Source organism: Rhinatrema bivittatum, chromosome 17 (genome assembly GCF_901001135.1).
Source record: "Rhinatrema bivittatum chromosome 17, aRhiBiv1.1, whole genome shotgun sequence".
NCBI classification, from domain to species: Eukaryota; Metazoa; Chordata; class Amphibia; order Gymnophiona; family Rhinatrematidae; genus Rhinatrema; species Rhinatrema bivittatum.
Window position 1 is genome coordinate 44,523,108 of NC_042631.1, and position 22,887 is coordinate 44,545,994.

Genomic DNA, 22,887 nt, shown 5'->3' on the forward strand with positions numbered 1-22,887 from the left:
TCTGCAAACACACACAGTCTCTCAATTCACTCTCACACACAATCTCTCAACTCATCTCATACTTGCACACACCTCTCTCTCACCTCTGGGCCTCTTCTTTACGGGTTGCCACAGGATGGGCTCTGCAGCGGTCCTAGTCTTCCCGGCCCCGCTGTTCCTCTTCTGCACGCGGCTGACGCGCCTCCTCCTTCCTGCCCGTGCGGCTCCGGCAACATTTGTCTTCCGGGGCAGGGCGGGCAGGAAGTAAGTAGGAGGAGCACCGCGACGCGCTCCCTTTTGGGGTTGGAGGAGGCAGGTCTCCAGCTTCGCCCCGCCTCCCCGCAGCAGCCGCGGCGCCGCGGACCGGCAAAAAACCCCAACGGCCCGGTACTGGTCTGCGGACCGGGCCGTTGGGGTCAGTCCGCAGACCAGTTTTGGTCGAACGACCTGTGTTTTGGTCGTTCGACCCCCGCCGGGGTCGCGACCCACAGGTTGAGAACCGCTGCTCTAGAAACTTATCCAGACTTTTCTTAAACCTAGTAACGCTAACTGCTGAAACCACATCTCCTGGCAATGAATTCCAGAGTTTAACTATGCACTGAGTGAAAAAGAATTTTCTTCGATTTGTTTTAAATTAGCTACTTTCTAACTTCACGGAGTAGCCCCTGGTCCTTCTCTTACCTGAGAGATTAAATAACCGAATTAAATTAACTTCTTCTTTCATGATTTTGTAGACTTCTGTCATATCCCCCTCAGTCGTCTCTTCTCCAAACTGAATAGCCCTAACTTCTTTAGCCTTTCTTCATAGGGCAGCCATTCCATGCCCCATATCATTTTGGTCACCCTTCTCTGCACTTTCACCAGAGCAGCTATATCCTTTTTGAGATGTGGTGACCAGAATTGCACACAGTATAAGAACATAAGAAATTTCCATGCTGGGTTAGATCAAGGGTCCATCAAGCCCAGCATACTGTTTCCAACAGAGGCCAAATCAGGCCACAAGAGCCTGGCAAGTACCCAAACACTAAGAAGATCCCATGCTACTGATGCCAGTAATAGCAGAGGCCATTCCCTAAGTCAACTTGATTAATAGCAATTAATGGACTTCTGCTCCAAGAACTTATCCAAAACTTTTTTAAACCCAGCTATACTAACTGCACTAACCACATCCTCTGGCAACAAATTCCAGAGCTTAATTTTTGTTGAGTGAAAAATAATTTTCTCTGATTGGTCTTAAATGTGCTACTTGCTAACTTCATGGATTGCCCCCTAGTCCTTCTATTATCTGAAAGTGTAAATAACCGATTTACATCTACTCTTTCAAGACCTCTCATTATTTTAAAGACCTCTATCATATCCCCCCTTAGCCGTCTCGTCTCCAAGCTGAACATTTCTAACCTCTTCAGCCTTTCCTCATAGAGGAGCTGTTCCATCCTTTTATCATTTTGGTTGCCCTTCTCTGTACCTTCTCCATCGCAACTATATCTTTTTTGAGATGCAGCGACCAGAATTGTACACAGTACTCAAGGTGCGATCTCACCATGGAGCAATACAGAAGCATTATGACATTTTCCGTTTTGTTAACCATTCCCTTCCTAATAATTCCTAACATTCTGTTTGCTTTTTTGACTGCTGCAGCACACCGAGCCGACGATTTCAAAGTATTATCCACTATGATGCCTAGATCTTTTTCCTGGGTGGTAGCTCCTAGTATGGAACCTAACATCGTGCATCTATAGCAAGGATTATTTTTCCCTATATGCAACACCTTGCACTTGCCCACATTAAATTTCATCTGCCATTTGGATGCCCAATCTTCCAGTCTTGCAAGGTCCTCCTGCAATGTATCACAATCCCCTTGGAATTAACTACTCTGAATAATTTTGTATCATCTGCAAATTTGATAAGCTCACTCATTGTATTCCTTTCCAGATCATTTAGAAATAATAGTTCAGAGGTTTACCAGTAAAGGGTTATTAAATGAAAAATTGTCAGTGAGAAAACCAGGAACAATAACATTAAATGAGCACTGATTGGAAAAACCAACAGCATCACTAGATTCAAGCGATGTCAAGTTGCATTAACCTCAACAACATTTAATCAGTTAACTGGAAAAATATGTCAGTTAGCATTAACAGTCAAATTGAGCATTTCTGTCTGGGTACCCCAAAATATAAGCTGTGATCTCTGTGTGCATAAAGAAAAAAACAAAAACACAGATGTTCTGGACAAGCTACCAAATGATGAGGTATGCACCTCTGGGCTGCCTTCCTCCCGTGGTGTGTTCACAGTCTTGCCCCTCTATCTCTGGCTTGCTAGGTTTTCCCAGTCAAACAAAACTGCCTCAGAGTTGTCCGACAGTCAACTGTGAAAGTGTCAGTAGTAATCTAAGGAAGTATTTTCCTGAGTGCTTCCATGGAATGATAACAGCTCCCTTCTGATTCTAAATTCACTTATCTCAGTATTCAACTGTTGAAAGCTGCCTAGTCTGAGCTGCTGCAGCTTCGAACCTCCAGCACAGCTCTTTTCTGGATCTTTGGAAACACAGATGAACTGCTCCTGTTTTATTTTTCCCCAGAGCTGATAGAGAGGCAGAGACAAGCATTTCTCCTCCTCTCTGCTCCTAAGGATGATTCTAAACAAAACAAGTCTGTGCTGCTTTCCTCCTAGTGCATGGTTTGCTCAGGGATTCTCCAGCTCCTATTGGCTCTGGGGGACAGCTGACTCTTTTCTCTAAGTTCAGCTCCTCCCAGCTGGCTTTTTTTCTTAAGTTGATGTCACAGCTCAGTCTCACTGCTTGTTAACTCTTCAGTGGTAAGTTCTGCAGAGCAGCCTTCAGAGCTTACAATGTAAGAGGTTTAAACCCACAGCACTTCCTGGAGTCCTCTTCTACTTAATGTCAGGGGCAGTTAGAAGCAATGGCATAGCCACTGGTTGGCCTGGGTGGGCCATGGCCCACCCACTTCATGCTCAAGCCCACTCACTCAAAGTTACCTGGCGCCTGAGAAGAGAGGCCTGATACAGGGCCATTGTGAAAATCATCCCGTGCGGCCCGAGACCTGACCTGACCTTCGCAGGGCCATCACAGAGCTCATCCCACACAGCCCAATAAGAGAGGCCTGACCATCAAAGGGCCATTGCAGAGTTCATACCATTGCCCATAATGGACCGAGAAGAGGCTCGACCATCACAGGGACATAACAGAGCTCATCCCGCATGGCCCTACACCTAAGAAGAGCCCTGATCATCGCAGGACTGTCATGGAGTTCATCCCGCATGGCCCAAGAAGAGTGGCCCGACAGTTGAAGGGCTGTTGCAGAGCTCATCCCACGCGGCTCAACACCCGAGAAGAGGCCTGACAATTGCAAGGCTGTTGCGGAGCTCATTCTGTGCGGCCAGCCAGTGCTCCTACCATGTGACAGGGGCCGGCCAATGGCACGGATACCCTGTCACAAGGTAAGGGCAAAGGGCCGTCGGTGCCATCTTTATGATTGGCAGCCGATGGCCCGAGAACGGGAGATCGCTCCCGGGACCAGCACTAGAGCACCAGGTAATTTAAAAATGTTTTGGGGGGATCGAGAGGGTGGGAGAAGATAAGAGGTCATCTTTAAAGGGTCGGGTGGGTTTTATTTTAATCGGGCCATTGGCACCATTTTTGAGTGGCAGCCAAAATGGCGCCGATGGGCCGAGAGCGGGAGATCGGTCCCCGCGCCCCCACTGGACCACCAGGTACTCATAAAAGGTTTTGAGGGGTTCATGGGGGTGGGGGAAGGTGAGGGGTCAATTTTAAAGGGTCGGGCCTCACTAAAAAATAATTAACGATGTGAATCGGAACCGATTCATATTCACATCTCCAGCGATCAGATTTTTTTCTCCCTCCAGCCGAACCCGATCGTTAAGACGATCGGGCACACGATTCACATCTCTAGTTGAAATGTTAGCCTGTGAGATTCTGATCTTTTCTCTCTGCTTTTTTGTGACTCTATGACCCTCCATCACAAGTTTTAGACAGCTCCAGCTGCTATCCAGATGTCTCCTGTAATTTCTCCAAATTATTTATTTATTTATTTATTTATCGAGTTTTATATGCTATCGTTCGGTTTCGCTATCACAACAGTTTACAAAGTTTCGATGTGTAACAGAGTTTCCAAAGATTCATGTGATTGACAACATACATATTGTAGGCTTTATAAACATACTTGCATTGGTTCCAAATGTTTGTATAGGGTCAGTAGGAGTGGAGTAGTATCTGAGAGTCATTGGGTGTTTTGGTAGGCTTTCATAAACATCCAGTTTTTTAGTTCTTTTTTGAAGGTTTTTAGACTTTGTTGTGTTCTAAGTTCAGTTGGTAGGGTGTTCCAGAGTTTGCGTCTTCCTAGGGATATGACTGTCTTCCGAGTTGAGGTAAGTTGTTTGGCATGAGTAGGTGAAATCTTTAGAGTCAATAGGTCATTTAAGGTTCCCATGGCCAGAACTGCAAGCAGACCAAGGCAGCAGAGGATTCTGGGTCAATTATAGTCTCCATGTTGGTCTCAGACTCAGGCACACATATCAATATGAAAGTGAGCAAAGGAGTAGGAAGTCATATATATGTATGAGTGAGAGCATGGGAGTGAGAAGCCTGTCTGTGTGTGTATATATGAGAGAGAGCATAGGAATGAGAAGCCTACCTGTGTATGTATGGGAGCACGGAAGTGAAGAACCTGTGTGTGTATGTATGAAAGAAAGCATGTGAATGTGAGAGACAGTTGATGTGAGAGAGAGCATTTGAGAGTGGACGCTTGCATGTGGGAGAGAGCATGTAAAAGAGCCTGTGTGTGTATGTGGGAGTAGAAACCTTCATGTGAGAGTGGGAACCTATGTGTGTGTGTGAGTAGGAGCCTGGGTAAAAGAGTGTGTGGGAGTGAGAGCCTGCATGTGAGAGTGAAAGCCTAGATATGAGAGAGAGCATATGAGAGCGAGACCTTGTATGTGAGAGAGAACATATGAGAGTGGGAGCCTGTGTGAGAGAAAGCATTTGTTTGAAATAGTGTATGTGAGAGAGAATCTGTGTTTGTGTATGAAGGAAAGAAGACAAGAGGAGAGAGAAAAATGGAAAGAATAAGAGACCCTGAAAAAGGAACTAGGAAAAGACAGACAAAGGGAACAAAGAGACTGGGACCAACTGATTAGAAAAATAAAATCAGACATCAAAGGTAAAAAAAAATTATTTTGACTTTCAGCAATTGGAATATTTATTTATTTATTTATTTATTTTAAGCTTTTTTTATACCGGCATTCATGATAAAATCACATCATGCTGGTTTACATAAAACAAGGGGAGTGATAACACTGAACGATAAACAAGTGTTGAGAAGCAGAAAAGTAAGTTACAATAAAACAAGGGAAATTGGAACTAGGAGAAGAAGAAGAGTAGAAAGAATAATTTAGGCAGTAACAATGAGAGGAATTATTTACATGGTGTTGACGGGAAATTTACAAGTGGTTGTAAATATGCCATCTTTGGGTATGTGCATTTCTCATATATTTGTATTTTGCTGTTTCTTCAGTATTCCAGTGTTCTCAGAAGCTGAGGCTGGTTTCTCAAGCTTTCCATTTCAGTCTTGTCTGTATGCTTGCTTCTAATTTGTAGTTCCTTGTTCTGTATTAGGTAAGGCTCTGTCCATGTTACATATGTGTGACAGAAATGCAGTATTTTGCCTAGTGTGTAGTTTCCCAGTAGGGATTTGTAGCAGTCCGGCTTGTTCTTTTTGCCCACTATGTACATAAGAACATAAGAAATTGCCATGCTGGGTCCATCAAGCCCAGTATCCTGTTTCCAATAGAGGCCAAACCAGGCCACAAGAACCTGGCAATTACCCAAACACTAAGAAGATCCCATGCTACTGATGCAATTAATAGCAGTGGCTATTCCCTAAGTAAACTTGATTAATAGCTGTTAATGGACTTCTCCTCCAGGAACTTATCCAAACCTTTTTTGAACCCAGCTACACTAACTACACTAACCACATCCTCTGGCAACAAATTCCAGAGCTTTATTATGTAGTGTATTAGTGTTCTAGGGCTTAGTGTACTGTTTGCCTTTGCTGTCATTTTTTAGATAAGGTTACTGCTGTTTGAGTCTTGAGATTTAATGCTGTTATGGTATGGCATGGAAAGGTTCTAGGTGTTGGTTTGTTTTGGGTTTTTTTGTAGGGATTTGTCTCCCTTCACAAAGTGTTTGGCTTTGGAGGAAGTTTGTTTTGCTGTCACTGAGGTGGCACCAGCATTTTTTTTGCATGTCCTAGTTCTGTTCTGCACCTGTTGCAAATCTTTGGTTCTTATGATTATTATGATTATTGCTGTTTTATAATACATCTGATATTCTCTGCATTTTTGGAAAGAGGATTCATAAAAGAATTCTTTTTATTTTTGTTTTATTTCATAATTGGGTCTGATGTTTCTGTTAAATGTCCATTACTTTTTATATGATATATATTTATAAACTGCAATAAATATATAATAAATTAATATAGATTAATAAGGTATTGTTAATGCTGCTAAGTGCTTGAAATAATAGAATTAAAATATTTTAAGGCATCACTCATGATGAAACTACTTAGAAATCCATTGTCAGATGCACTCTAAGGCATTATTTATCGATAAGAGTACAACTAGTAGAGTCTAGTCTTGTATGTCAACTGCCCACCCATGTTAACCTTGGGCCCCCCCAAAATTCATTTCTGGCTACGCCACTGGTTAGAAGCTGAGCACCCCAAGCTCAGTTTACTGAAACACCAGTTGAAGAGCCAGGTGGACTGTCTGTCGGTTTATAGTCCCTGGTAGCATAAGCTCAGGGAAGCAGGGAGACAACCCTTTTGAAACCCGGATCACACAAAGTAAATTGCTTCAAAAGGTATAAATATTCCTTCTGGCTACTTTTAATTGGTGCTTTTCTAAAAAAAAAAAAAAAAAAGTCCAGCTCTGCTTATTGCTCAGGAATTCATATAACAAACATTGTTATAACCACTTGTAAAATTCTGTACTAGAAAACAAAGTATCATGATATGTTCACACTTTTCCTTGTTATTTTTCTGCTTTGCAGAAATAAAGGAGGAAAACATGCAGTTTTCTATCCAACATTAAAGGTAAGTTATCCGCCTTCTGTAAGATGCAATCACACTGAAGGAAGGGCATCAAAATCATTCCAATACATTATGCATTTGTGTTAGGATTTTGTTTTCATTTATATATTGTGGAATATGATTATGTGTGTAATATTTTGTAATCTGCATAGAACAATTGATTTGGATATGTGAAATATAAGTAATTTTTAATAATAATTATGAGATAGTACCCAAGTTATCCTCCAAACTGCACTGTATATATTTATCAGCCATCATAACACTGTGGCCACTATTCAGAAAAGCCTCCAACAGATATAACTTACTTGGTTACAGTTAACTGGATAAGTTATCCTGGATATTCAGCAAGATAAATGTCCTGCTTAATATCCCCGATTAAAAATATCCAGCTAATTTTAAACCTAACTGGATATCTTTTGAATATCGCTGGTTAGGTTTAAACATTTAACCTCGATATTCAAAAGAATATCACTGGTTGAATGTCAAGCAGCAGTTTAAAAATTAAAGGTTGCGCTTGTAGCTCCCCCCCCCCCCCCCCCCAAAACAAAAACCTCTGTCATTTTTAAAAAGCTGGTGCTGGCTTCCCCCCTCTCCCCCAGCCACTCTCCAATCCTGCCAAAAACAAGCCAAAATTTGCCTTCCCGAGCCCCCCTCTTTCCCTCTGCTACACTCCCAAACCCCCGAAGCCGCCCACCCTTTCAGCACCTTTAAACTGTACCTCTTCAGCCCAGATCACGGTAGCAGCCTCCAGATTTCCCTAGAGACAAGAAACGTGCATCGGTTGCTAGGTCTCTGGGAAGCACTAAAGAGCTCAGGGCCTCACTGTTTACTGCTCCAGCCAGTCCAACCTTCAGTAAGCTTGCAGGTAGGGGAGGAGAAAGCCTGGAGCACATGCACTGCAGGCAGCATGTGGGGAGAAACTGCAGCTCTGATTCCAGGACTTGAGACTCAGGTCAGGGTAAAGTTAAGGGCGCACAAGCTTGTCAGCTGTGACACATAGGAGGATGGGAGCAAGAAGAGTGCAGGGGTCATGGAGGAAGGAAGGAAAAGAATGCTGGGGTCAACCCTGAAGGAGAGAAAATGGTGGTGGTGGATAGTGATAGTGTGAATTAGCAGGGAGGAGTGGAATAGAGAAAGTTAATAGGATGACAGTAAGGAAATATTTGTTTTACAAAAAAGATAGTAGATGAATGGAACAGCTTCCCTATGGAAGTGACGGAGAAAAGGAGAGTATCTGAATTCAAGAAAGCATGGGATTAGCACAGGGGATCTCTGAGGGAGTACTAAAGATTATAAAGCAAAGTAATTGTGTGGATAGGCAGACAAGATAGGTTGTCACATTTCTGTTTCTATAATACTATGATAAGCATTATTCCTTCCTCTTACCTCCCTACTACCCCTCTCCTACTAATCAACAGCAATCTCAGGTGAACACAACTCAAGGTTCCCAGGTATGCCTCCCACAACCTGGTTCCAGTGCTTCCAAGGTTGCCAGGGGAGCCAGTCTGCAAGCATAAGCTCAGTGAGTTGGGCCATTGATGATTTGACTGAGGCCTAGGGATGAGAGAGCATCTGTAATTAATTTGCATGTGTGGGAGTGGGGGATGGTGTCAATATGGATGTTAAAGTCTCCTAATAAGATGATGGGTTTGTTAATTGTTAGTTTGGTAAAGAAGAATTCTATAAGTGGTGAGCACGTAAGTATACTCCTAATTTTAAGCGGTTACTTGAGCAAATGTACTTCGCGTATCTTCCTTAAGACTTTGTTGAATTTAAAGCTCGTAGATAAGCGGATTTTAAAACGTTCTCGTGCAAAGAACATTCCCAACTTTTACAATTATTCCACCAGTTTGCCCAGTCAATTTCAAGGTCATCCAGACCCCTCTGTGCTCTCTCCAACTGACTCAAACCCCTTACCATATCGTGTTAGGCCTAAAACTCAATTCTGCAGACTTACTCCTCATCAGAAACAGCAATAAATATATGTGATTAACAAGCTGCCACACATTGCAGCCTCCTGTTTTAAAATACGGATCAATGTGCAAAACAGCCAGCCCCAGAATGCCCAGCCCCCCATTTTTTAAAACTTGCGTACATGCATATACATGCATAATTAGCGGCTTTTAAAATCCACGTTCCTCACATGCAACCCACATTCTCACGTATATGTGCCTTTTAGCACTAGCAATACTTTTAAAATTTGGCCCTTAGATTTTTCTGATGTTATGTCTACTGTGAATCATTTGGACACTGTTCTTCAAGAAATGGCAAATGAACTTATATCTCTTAAGTTTATACCTAAGCATCATAGCAACAGTATTGTGGTAACCATTAGCATTGCATAAGATGAGGTGCCATCTGCATTCATTAGAGCATAGATGACGTAAATCTCAATCCTCATCTGCTCACAATGATTATAAACAATATTTGGAATCTTACAAAACTGCAATTAATAACACTAAGAGAGATTATTATAGTGAGAAAATTAATCAAGCTTTTAATTATGTGAATTTTTTCAAGCTGTGGAAAATTTAATCTGGTCGAACTTTAATGGTTCTTCTGATCCACAGGCTTTACTGGCTCTGTCGAATGGTGAAGCATTTGCTACTTATTTCCAGAGCAAGATCAGAGATATTTCTCATGTTTCAGAACCTTCCATTACCTATTGAGACTTCATGTTCCAGTCATAAATGGGAGCAGTTTAAAATTGTTACCCTTTCAGTTGTTACTCGACTTATAGCTGCTATGAATGATAACTCGTGTCCTCTTAACCCTTGCCGACTGTGGCGCTGAACGTTATTAAAGAGAATATCTCACCATTTTTGACAAAAATAATTAATCCCTCATTCACAGTAGGTTATCTTCCTGAAAGTTTAACGTGTGCATTAGTTCAGCCTTTATTGAAAAGTCATTGTTAGATCCAAAGGTATTTGGAAACTACCATCCCATTTCTTCATTGCTGATTTTGGCAAAATTGATTAAGATTGTAGTTGTAAAACAATTCTCTAGTTCTGGGCCCAGATAATTCCATTTTCTAAAATTGCGTCAGCCTGACTTTGACTTTATCTCGTGAAAGGGCAAAGTCAGGTCAAGGCCATTTTTGAAAATGGTGTTTACCGAGCCAGGGCTAGGGAGCACAATTGGCCCCCATTATACAACAAAGTGCCTTCTGAGAGATAGAGGGACCAGGGAGGGGGGTAGGGTAACTCACCCCCCCCCCCCCAGGCCACTAGGATCTTTTTTATTCTGGCAGAGAGATGGGGGAGGGACAGGGGAGCCATTGGACATCGGGGATCGTTTCATATATTAACCAGGGAGGTAGGGGGAAGGCAGTGGGGGCTGCTGGGGGGGTATTATTGGAAGGTCGGGGAAGTTGCTTGGAGTGGGGGGTTGGTTTAGTCCATGAGTTCTGCCTAGGGTTTGCTTCATCTTCCCACACCTCATGAACTATGTCCAAGATTCCTCTCGGTCTTCTAAAAAGGAGAGCTTTAGGAATGGGGGCAGAGCATCACTGCATAGTTTAATTGTATTTAAATTTTTGAGGAGCCCAACCCATCTCCACAGGCAGCACAGGGATGGGAGGTTCTCTCAAAAGACTCCCAGAGAGGGAATTTGTCACTTGGGGATGGGAGAGTTTAGGGCCTTGGACCTTTAAATACGATGGCAGCCCCGGCTGAGGTGAGCCGCCATCACGCGAGTAGGCCCCATTTTATCAAGCGATTTTTGATCGTGCTTTTCTCCTGCAATCAAAAATCATGCGGCATAACTGCCATAATAGTTTGTCAGGGAGGGGCTAAATATAGCAGGGATGCCCCCCATGAATTTGGCCCCTCTTGCGATAAATATCTTGGCTTAGTAAATCACCCCCTCAGATTGCAAGCCCTCTAGGGACAGGGAAATATCTACAGTACCTGAATGTAATCAGATTTGAAAATTCATGAAAGGCTGAATATAAATGAAATGTATTTATTTATTTATTATTTTTATATACCGACATTCGATCTCAACTGAGATATCACATCGGTTTACATTCAGGTACTGTAGGTATTTCTCTATCCCCAGAGGGCTTACAATCTAAGAAATAAATCAATACTCTCCCTATGGTAAGCATCGGGTCCAGTATTATTCCCTCCCATTACCAGTTGATGGAACAGTTCTCTTTGGAAAGAATCCAGGATCCCCCTGCTTCTAGAAGACACTTCAGCTGGGATTTCCCATTCAGTATCCAACAGATTGAAATCATCTAATACTTGCACCTCCTCATTCACAACACCACTGTAAATATCCTCCATTTCATTTCTGCCCATTTCCCCTGCCTGCGAAGGTCTGTTAATCACAACACTATAGATAGATGTTCCATTCTGTCTGTCAGAGTAGAATCGCTAGGCCTCCCTCATTGCCCAAAAGAAAAACAGATAGGACCCAAGATGGTAGAATCTTGACTCAGCTTTATTGCCAATGAATTCAATGGGAGGATTTACTCACATAAGCATTCTGGCTTACATTACACGCAGCAAGACCTTTATATTATTTTCACACAAAGAAAGGACTTAGTTTTAATGTATTTTTAGCCAGCTAGCCTTTTGCTTTTGTTTTAATGTATTTTAGCTATGTATTATGTTTAATGATATGTTTTTAGTATATATGTCCTTGAAGGTTGCTACTGCAATTTCAATCAATGTAAACCGCCTTGAAATGAACTTGAAAGCCGGTATATAAGGTTGAACAAATAAATAAACAAATAAATGCAAGGCTATGGTGCGAAATTTCACTTTTGCTATGTTTTGCTTCAAACCTTGAGTTTCAATAATTTCTGCAAGCAGGCAATAAATGTTTCAGCTCAGCATATCTGCAGAGATAAGAGAGAGACTATACATTTTTAATTAATCTTTGAGACCTTGTCTCTGAATCTTTTTCATGGTCTGGTAGTCTTAGTTCTTATAAACATATAGCAGTCTGGTAGTGTGTGACCTCAAAAGTATTGACCTGCTAAAATGTGAATCTTAAAAACCCTGCGCGGGCCAACGCCTGGAGATATGTGCACTAGTCAGGCTGGTATGGGCCAAGCGGATTTTAAAAGCAAGCCCGTGTACGCACACATCTCCTGCCAGGTGCACGAGTAACCCAAAAAGGGGTGGGGCATGGATGTGGTTTGGGCAGGACATAGGCATTCCGGGACTTTAACATGAAATGTGCGCATAAGTTTTTACGCGTATAGGTGTGCACCAGGGTACCCTGTCATGTACCTTTACTACTGCTATGGATGGCGTGAAGTAAAAAAACAAACTAGGCTAGTCAGCAGGGTTTTAAAGGTTGGGGCTAACAGGGAGAAGAAAGGGAGGTTAATACTCTAGGGAGGTTTGAAGTCCTATTCCTTTATCTGGGCTAACTGGGAACAAACTGAGAAAACTAGTAATGGCATCAGCATACATGTCATACATGTCTATTAAAATTCTCCCACTTATGCAACAAAGGTGGCATTTGTGCACGCTTGCACGCGTCCATATAAAATTGTGCATACATGTACGCGCATTCAGCCTATTTTATACCATGTATGCATATACGCGTGCATATTATAAAATGACCGCGTCCTTTGGCGCGAGCCGGCAAACGTGCGTACATATGTGCCCGCACACTGGTATAAAGTTACCATCTATCAACATCTACAGTCTCTTGTTTTGTGTTTCTGTACATAGTCTCGATCATTCTAATATCTGACTTTTGTAAGATTTCCCTTACGTTTAAAATGTCTTTCACCAAAAGCTTCCTTCATGAGCCAAGCTGAAATACGGGATTATTAATGCAAACATGTCTGCATTAGCTATGATTCTCTTTCCCTCTGATGAAACTTCCTCCAAAGCTAACTGAACCGGGAATAGGGAAACAATCACATCTGTTATAGTAGTTTTATTTATAGGTTGCCTGCATAAGGAAATCATACATTGTCAACTTAAACATAAAGCAATACACAATACTGAACAAACAGCCTTTATTATAACAAAGTACATTAATGTTTTATCTAAGCCACCTTTGTGAATTAAGGAATAAAACCTGGAATTTTACTTTGTTGTCTAAACTTCAATTTTTTGAAGGCGAGGACTGATGAGGCAAAATATAATGGGAATTGTAAGAGGTATCACAAGTAAAAAAAACAAAAACAAAAAAAACCACATCTGCATGACAATAACTATCTCACATATATCTGGCTTGCATTCTCTTGGGGGCTCAACCTTTGAGTCACCACCATCTGTTCTTTACTCCTCGTGTCTTTTCCGTATCACAGTCACTCACTTGCATACAGGAAGGAAAGTAAACAATATAAACCTTACAAAATACAGTTGATTGCTATTTTTCCTTGGCCATGTCTTTGTTTTCTTATGCCTAGATTTACTAAACTGCGATAAGGTGAAATCATGAGTTAAACAACATGCAACACATGTTAAATGCTGTTTATCTCGTGATATCGTCATTTTGCTGCAATATCGTATGATATACCTGCAGATTTCCTCCCCCCATGGGAATAAGCTGTTTTGCATGCATTTGAATGCCTAACATTTCGTAATGCATGCAAAGCAGCTTATGCAATGAAAATCCTATATTAATAAAATAACGCAGATGACTTAGAAAAAAGTCAGCCCAGTTATTTTTGCGCATTTGAGGGAGGAGTAGATATTTTCTTGAGAGCACTTTGGGATGCTAACACAGGTCCCCGATGGTCTTGTGGGAAAATTAAAGGGCTAAGGTGCCCAAACACCCCCCCCCCCCCCAATTAGTCAAAAAACACTTTGGAGGTCTTTATAGACTCCTGTCCACCCCCAACCTCTGCTGCCTTTCGAACTAACTTTGCCTCCAAAAGAAAAAAATATTGCATAGTGATGGCCTATACCCTTACTGACCCCGCCCTTTAATGTTCAAAAATGCCCCCATAACCTTACGATCCCACCCATCATCCCCGTAATCTCCCCACCCCCCATCCAAGCTCCCTCACCCACTCCCCAATTCAAAAAACTTATCCTGGTGGTCTGGCGGCCAGGCAGACCTTCCCCCCCCCCAGTTAACTTAGGGGGTCATTTATCAAACTGCTATATGGCGTTTTCACATGCGTTAAGGAATTTATGCATGCAAAAAACACCTTTAACGCATGCGAAAACACCTTTAACGCATGCGAAAGCACCATAACGCATAGTGCGATGCAAATAAAAAAAGGGAAGGAGTTTGGGACAGGTTTTGTGGCCAAGTGGGCTGGCTTCATGATTTACGAAGCCATATCGCACGGCTTTAATGCATATTTTAACTACACCTGTTTCATTTGCGTAAAGCCGTGTGATAGGGCTTTATCGCGCTTTGCGATGTTTCGCAAATGCTGTTTTTAGCTCCTGGAGAGCCAGCCTAGCTATCAGGGCCCTCCTACAACCAAGGGGGGGGGGGGCAGGGGAGAGGGAGAGGGGGTAGAGAGTCCATCAAGGTAGGTTGAGAGAACATTGCACAAATCTCATCTTTGTGTGAGTTTCCTCACTCCAAAGGTCATCAAATTTTCACAAGAGAGCACTGTTCTGCTCGTACGTTCGTAGAACTCACTTTGAATGTCAAAGTGGCCCCTAACCCCTACACTAATACCTAAACCTTACCTCAAGTGACTAAGTGGGCCTTATTTAGAGGTATAAATACTTACCTACCGTGTTTCCCCGAATATAAGACAGCGTCTTACTTTCTTTTTACCCCCAAAAGTCCCACTATGTCTTACTTTCAGGGTATGTCTTATATTGGAAAAAAAACCTGAGTGTTCAAAAAAAAATTATTTTTAAATACCTGTCGGAGGGCCGCGTGGGTCCAGGCGGCTGGCGGCGGGAGCCGGGTGGTCGCGTGTTAAATCTAGGCCGCAGGCGGGTGGGCGCTTGTTCCAGGCGGCGGTGGCGGCGGGGGGGGCGGGTGGACGCGCGTTAGTTCGAGACGGCCGGCGGGCGGCGGGTGGTCGCGTGTTAAATCTAGGCCGGGTCGCACAGGCGCGCATTCATTCACTGCCGGTGGGGGCTGCCGAGGCAGCCCCCACCGGCAGTGAATGAATGCGCGCACAGGCCCACAGCCCGCAGCCCCCAGCGATTCGGCGCTGGGGGCTGCCGGTGGGGGCTGCCGGTGGGGGCTGCGGCAGTGAATGAATTCATTCATCCAGGCGGAGGAGCCGGCTGCTTTCGGCTGCCGCTGCCGGCTGCTTTCGGCGCTCAAGGCAGTCACATGCCGTGACGTCACAGCATGTGACTGCCTTGAGCGCCGAAAGCAGCCGGCAGCGGCAGCCGAAAGCAGCCGGCAGCGGCAGCCGAAAGCAGCCGGCTCCTCCGCCTGGATGAATGAATTCATTCACTGCCGCAGCCCCCACCGGCAGCCCCCACCGGCAGCCCCCAGCGCCAAATCGCAGGGGTCGCACAGGCGCGCATTCATTCACCGGCAGTGAATGAATGCGCGCCTGTGCGACCCGGCCTAGATTTAACACGCGACCACCCGCCGCCCGCCGGCCGTCTCGAACTAACGCGCGTCCACCCGCCCCCCCCCCCCCCCCCCCCGCTGCCGCCGCCGCCTGGAACAAGCACCCACCCGCCCGCGGCCTAGATTTAACACGTGACCACCCGGCTCCCGCCGCCAGCCGCCTGGACCCACGCGGCCCTCCGACAGGTATTTAAAAATAATTTTTTTTTGAAATGACAGGTAAGTCTTACTTTCGGGGGATGTGTTACATTAGCCGACCCCTCTAAAATTCCCACTACGTTTTACTATCAGGGGTGTCTTACTATCGGGGAAACACGGTAGTATGAGGGCATTATGGCTGCTCTCTCTCTCTCTTTAAAAATTGTCCTCCCAGTGGTTGCATTTATCACAAAGTGCGAAAAGGTTTCGCAGTTTGCGCTAATACCTATGCTAAGATAGCGCACTTTGCGATAAACTGCCTATTATCATAAAACACGCCCCTTTTCCTATTGCATGCGATATTTAGTGCATTTTGATAAATCCAGGCCATAGCCGGCTAAGTCTGCTCGGGTCGAAGAGCTGGCCTAAGTTAGCCGGTTAAACGTAGCCGGCTAACTTTGGAGGTATATTCAATAGTGGAGCCACGCTATTGAAAATAGGCAGCTATCTTAACATTATCTGCTAACTTTGGGAAAGCTCTTTGTCCTGAGCAGACTTGGCCGGCTAAGTTATCTGGCTATCTCTAAATATCAGCGTTAGCCAGCTATCAGTTACTCCCATGGAGTGCCGCTAACTTATCCGGTTAAATTCTAGCCAGCTACAATTTTCCCTTTTTTTCCAATTTATTTATTTATTTATTTATTTATTTATTTAGAAATTCTTATATACCGGTATTAGTGGGGACATCATACCAGTTCACATTTGAACAATTTGTATACATGTATTTATTGTCTTACCTGCAACCTTTCTTCACCCATCCCAGATGTATATAAAAATCAGTTTTAAAAAATGTATCATTTAATAATAATGTAATCTTTTAATAAAATCCTTCCTAAACTGGATGAAAAATCCAGTTCATAATGCTATCATTATAGCTGTCAAATGAGCATAGGATGTTATAGCATTGCTGCATAAGTTGACTTTGAGATGTAATCATCACTGATAAAACACATCCATGTGAAAAACCAGATGACACAAAATTCAACCAAGTGTAAAGCCAATGAAAATGACCGGTACGCTTTCATCTTTATAAATGAGATTCCTCAACATTTTATAAATTAACATATACCAGTTGTCATATCTTACATCCTTGTATAAAAAAAAGTTCTTCTGTAAAATATGAATGTAAGACCCTTCCAGAACTTATGTGAAATATTTCTATTAGATTGTGTTTAATAAAAAAAAACCCTCCACAACATACCTGAACACTGACAGCGTTTTACTTCCAGTAATGCACCCGACAAACCTTAGATGCTGGAAAAAGTTTGTAATAGCCTCTTGCCCGCACCTCTCAAATAGCTGCCAAACAATCCTATATCAGATGTTCATTAAAGGGACTGCTACACAGATACTGCTTCTACCTGAATCGTGAGTGTATTGCTGAAATAGAAAAAAACTAAAACTGAAAAGCAAAAGCAAAATATTGCCTCAATTACAAAAATAAATTCCTACTCTATTGCCAAGTTTAATCCATGCGGATGATCGGTTTTCCAAAAACCCCTGTTCCTGCCACAGTAGTAATGTTCCCGCCATGTGGCAGACTGAAATGCTGTATCACAAGAAATTTCAATTGATCCAAGGTGTGCTGTTTCTTGATCTAATGTTTCAGCAGAGGTGCGTCTTTCTTATTAGTCCTGATACACAGCTGAATTTTTAAAGGATTTAGTCAAGTAAATGCAACATACTAGGTAGCAATTTTCAAAAGCCATTTATGTGCGTACAGTGCAATTACACGAGTAAATCCTATAGACAGTTCAATGACATACATTCTAACAATTTTCAAAAGCCCATTTACATGGGCAAAATGGATTTGCATGTGTAAAACTCAGTTTTAAGCATGTAAATACTTTTGAAAATCAGGTCCATAGCTTTTATGCTAGATAACTCGAATCTTGATGGAATGCTTAATTTGTCCTATAGAAATTTTCTGATGGGGACAAATAATTGCTTATATAACATGAGAAGAATCACAAGTAGATTGACCCCAAATTACATACTGTAATGGCAGGAAAGGATGTTAAAAAGATGTGATTTCAAAATAATTAAAACACATACAGCATTGTAAAATACCCACTGAGTAGAATCTGTAAGGTGGAGACAGGGGAGTGATGTAGTTACTAATCTGTCTCTTAAATTTTGACCTCTTGTGCGTGCAAATTCCACCCTCTTGAAGGTGCATATTATAATCTCCTAGGGATAACCTCTTTGAAAAAATCTGTCTCCCATTCATTTAGTTAGAAACTTGTATTCATCTGGTCTCATGCATAAGCATCATGGTCATAAAAACTGCCCTATGGTTAGAGTGGTAACTGGAAAAATGGAGAACATTATTTCTATCAGTTGGTTTAGTGAATATGGTGGTCAGCAATGTTCCCTTAAATGTATACACCATAATATCCAAAAATGAAATTGTGGAAACATGACACTGTATAATAAACTGAATTTAACCAAGTCCAAATGTGTGTGATAAATCAACAGAAAGTGACCAAATGAAAAATATGTTGTCAACGAATCTACAAAAAGATAAAAACAAGTTGAATTAAAAGTCAAATGAAAATAAAAAACCAGAGGGTTTTGAGACGTATGACTGTACTGAGTACTATCCAAGCTATTGTGGTTTATGCTCAATTTTGAGGTCTTTTCCTCCTCTAGAAGTGTGCTCTTCTTTTTTAGATTTTTTTAGTTTGTAGACTCTTGTCATATATGTATATGATTTATTTATTGAGTCTTTTACCTGACGTTTTGTGGTGAGTCAATGAATCTGACCCACAACTTAATGCATGCCAGTATATGGAGTCATCAATTAATTATTTAATTAATATAATTTATAACCCGCTGATCTTCCGTTCTCAGCGAGGAACAGAGAATACATACATAATAACCAACAACCATAAATGTGTCTATCTTCAGACTTGGGCACATATAGGTTTGCCACTGAGAAGGCCATTGTGACTCAATTGAATGTGAAAATATTTTTGTTGGTCCCACTGTGGCTATATTAACAATGAAATATTTATGATCCTCTGATAAATCTGTGTGTTCTAGAGTAACTGTGATAGTTTGGAGAGTTGCAACTTGTAGGATATTTGTGCAGAGGGTCACAGTATCGGCCATTGTCAAATAGAGATGTGAATCGTGTCCTCGATCGTCTTAACGATCGATTTCGGCTGGGAGGGGGAGGGAATCGTATTGTTGCCGTTTGGGGGGGTAAAATATCGTGAAAAATCGTGAAAAATCGTAAAAAATCGAAAAAACGTAAAATCGCAAAACCGGCACATTAAAACCCCCTAAAACCCACCCCCGACCCTTTAAATTAAATCCCCCACCCTCCCGAACCCCCCCCCCCAAATGACTTAAATAACCTGCGGGTCCAGCGGCGGTCCGGAACGGCAGCGGTCCGGAACGGGCTCCTGCTACTGAATCTTGTTGTCTTCAGCCGGCGCCATTTTCCAAAATGGCGCCGAAAAATGGCGGCGGCCATAGACGAACACGATTGGACGGCAGGAGGTCCTTCCGGACCCCCGCTGGACTTTTGGCAAGTCTTGTGGGGGTCAGGAGGCCCCCCCAAGCTGGCCAAAAGTTCCTGGAGGTCCAGCGGGGGTCAGGGAGCGATTTCCCGCCGCGAATCGTTTTCGTACGGAAAATGGCGCCGGCAGGAGATCGACTGCAGGAGGTCGTTCAGCGAGGCGCCGGAACCCTCGCTGAACGACCTCCTGCAGTCGATCTCCTGCCGGCGCCATTTTCCGTACGAAAACGATTCGCGGCGGGAAATCGCTCCCTGACCCCCGCTGGACCTCCAGGAACTTTTGGCCAGCTTGGGGGGGGCCTCCTGACCCCCACAAGACTTGCCAAAAGTCCAGCGGGGGTCCGGAAGGACCTCCTGCCGTCCAATCGTGTTCGTCTATGGCCGCCGCCATTTTTCGGCGCCATTTTGGAAAATGGCGCCGGCCGAAGACAACAAGATTCAGTAGCAGGAGCCCGTTCCGGACCGCTGCCGTTCCGGACCGCCGCTGGACCCGCAGGTTATTTAAGTCATTTGGGGGGGGGTTCGGGAGGGTGGGGGATTTAATTTAAAGGGTCGGGGGTGGGTTTTAGGGGGTTTTAGTGTGCCGGCTCACGATTCTAACGATTTATAACGATAAATCGTTAGAATCTCTATTGTATTGTGTTCCATAACGGTTTAAGACGATATTAAAATTATCGGACGATAATTTTAATCGTCCTAAAACGATTCACATCCCTATTGTCAAATACAATGAAGGATCTCACTCAGGCATACTTTAAGTAATGAGCTGAATCCTGAATATAAGAACTTTATACTGGCATTTGGCACCAAAGGCTGCAAAACATTATCCATATACTTAGAGAGTTGTTCTAGTATGCAACCATACAATGAGGTGTCCAGAAGGATACTTGAAGTGATTTATGGATTTTCAACACCAAGTAGAATAAGATGATTCAAAAAGAAAATGTTATTACCTAGAGAAGATAAGTTGCTGTTTTACTGCTCTTTCCAGCAATTATTTAATGAGATCTGTAATTCATTTGTAAGATCTGTATCAAGTGGTTTTTAAACATTTTTATCAAACAATTGACAGTATGCTTTCCTCACTGTACTGGTCTATATCCATAATTATCAGCTGGAAGGGTGACAGTGGTGGTATTTTGACTCAAAGAATCATAAGTTAATCTCTCATTTCTAGATAAATTATTAAAACAATTCTGGTGAAACTTAAAAGTTGATTCCATAGCAGTAATATATTATATCACTGGTTTTTCAAATGCAGCTATTGTGGGGTCCGGAGGACCAGGGGAATAGGATCTTGATTTGCGTGCAATCACACTCGTATCAAATCCAGGAGTCTGATTTGCAAAATGCAAGGCAATCTTGAGCCAAAGAAAGTACTTGAAAAAGTTAACTCGAACATTAAAAGGATTATATTTATTCACCAGGACAAATGACAGTCCTTTTTTCAAAAGATTAAACTTATTAGCTAAAGCTTGTGATGAGAGGTTAAACACATTTTGAGAAACCATCAGTGCAGCTGGTGAACATGTTTGTCCTGATTGTATCTCACTAGTGTTGTAATTGGTTCTCAATGATTGTTGCTTGCATCATGGGTGAAAGTGTAAAATATCCCTGCCCTGTTCATACTTGTCAGATGGGCTGCGTGCTGTAAAGTCAGAAGAAATTGATTTGCCAATTTTATCTATGACTTTCTTAGAAATAGCCTTTCCATCCGAAAAATCACTCGAGGAGGAATTAAACCTTTGAAGGCAAATTTTAAAAGCCCTATGTGCACCAAAACTGAGAAATATGCGAGTATCTTGGGCCAGCGCATGCTGCACGGATTTTAAGTACGCGCATATCTCTCAGTACGCGCACAAACGGGGAAAGGCAAAAAAGGCATGGGTGGGACGTGTGTGGTATTTATGTGCACAAGTGCATGTCGGGGTCCTCTACCGCATAACTTTACTTCTGCTATGGATGGCGTGTAAGTAAAGAAACAAAAAAAACCCAAGGCTAGTTAGCTAGGTTTACAGTTTAGGGCTAAAAAGGAGGCATATTAACAAGGGGGGTTAGGAAGTCTTATTCTTTACCTGGGAGAACTGAGAATGGATTGGGGAAACTGGTAATTGCATCAGTGCATGTATCTAATAAAATCCTCCCACTTACACGGTAAAGCCAGCATTTGTCCTCTGCAGGTCCCAGGTCGGCCTCTCCAGCAGCAGCCACAAGCTCCTCCAGGCCTCAGCATCCTGCGGCGGTGGTCGCCGGGCCTTCCTCAGCACACCAGGCCTCACAGTGGGGTTCGGCATCCTCCGTGGCATCGTCCTTGCCCCTAGGCGCGTGCACGCGGACCGCCCGGTCCCTTATAGGGCCAGAGGCGGGTCCTAGCTCTGCGGCGCCCCCTGATTGAACGTAGTACTAAAGGAAGTGCCTGCCTGCACTTCCTTGCCTTGGCAATCGGGTTACCGTGTGTGTACTATTTTGCCTCTGTGTCTCATCGCCTGTTCCAGTCTCGTTCCAGGGTCCGTCTGTTCCTACTTCCCTCAGGTAGTACCTCTTGGACTGACTCTCTGGTACTGACCTCTGCCTGTTCTTGACTACGCTGATCGCTGCCCGGATACTGACCTCTGCCTGCCTACTCGACCATGTCTGAACCCTGGAACCTGACCTCTGCTTTGGCTGAATACTCTTGGACTGACCTTTGGAACTTGACCTCTGCTTTGGCTGAATACTCTCGGACTGACCTTTGGAACGACCTTTGCTATTTCTGACCTTGCCTCCTTGATTCTGGCCCTGCTCCTAGCCTTGTCATCACAGACACTGTTCTGTTCTTCTCTGGTCCTCCAGACCACCTGCCTTGACGTCAACCGCGCACCCTTGATCCTGGTGGACACACCATTGAACTTCCTTTCTGGGAGACCCTGCGAGGCCCACCTAAGTCCAAGCAACCTGGGTCCCCAAGGGCTCCACCCGGGGGTACCGTGGGCTTCCAGTGGTGAAGCTCCAGCTAGCCTCTGTCTCCTCCTGTGCTCCACTTCCTGGTGGCAGGTGCTCCCTGGGTCCGACCAGGGAGCCTTTCAGCACTGCTCCAGAACAAGGGTCTACCTCCAGGCGCAACAGGATAGCCTTGAGCGACTTGCTTTTATAATATTAAAGATTTTAAAAGGTCTTGAGATCGTTCTCTTTTTGTTTACCCTCACAGCTTTGATAGATCAACTTCCTTGTTGCTTTTTTTTTTAATTCTTTATTTATGCAATTTTTAAATACATTTATCCAAGAAAACAATCTTGTGACAGAAAATGAGAAGAGAAGATAACACGATAAGTACATACAATGCAGTACATACAATTTATAATAACAGAAGAGAGGAAAAGTAGCTCTTCAATTCTAATTAGTCCTCTAAGCATGGGAACCCAGTCAATAATCTTATTAATATATACTCTTTCCAATTTTACCAAGAATTTAAACATTAAACATCTCCAAAGTATAAACATATTATAGAGCACTCTCTATCCTAGAGGGAAGCCAGAAATCTCAAATAACAACCAGACCCATTAATTCAGAAGTTCTTTAATATTACCTCTAACCCTTTGT

General features: G+C 43.1%; 1 protein-coding gene across 1 annotated transcript in view; it reads left to right on the forward strand.

The window, feature by feature from the left end:
- The window catches only part of CHID1 (chitinase domain containing 1), a 780,048-nt gene that overhangs the window by 745,513 nt on the left and 11,648 nt on the right, over positions 1 to 22,887 (forward strand). The window contains exon 13 of the mRNA XM_029582484.1: positions 7,064 to 7,106. Coding sequence (XP_029438344.1) covers positions 7,064 to 7,106 — 43 coding nt within the window. The remainder of the gene's footprint in view (positions 1 to 7,063; positions 7,107 to 22,887) is intronic.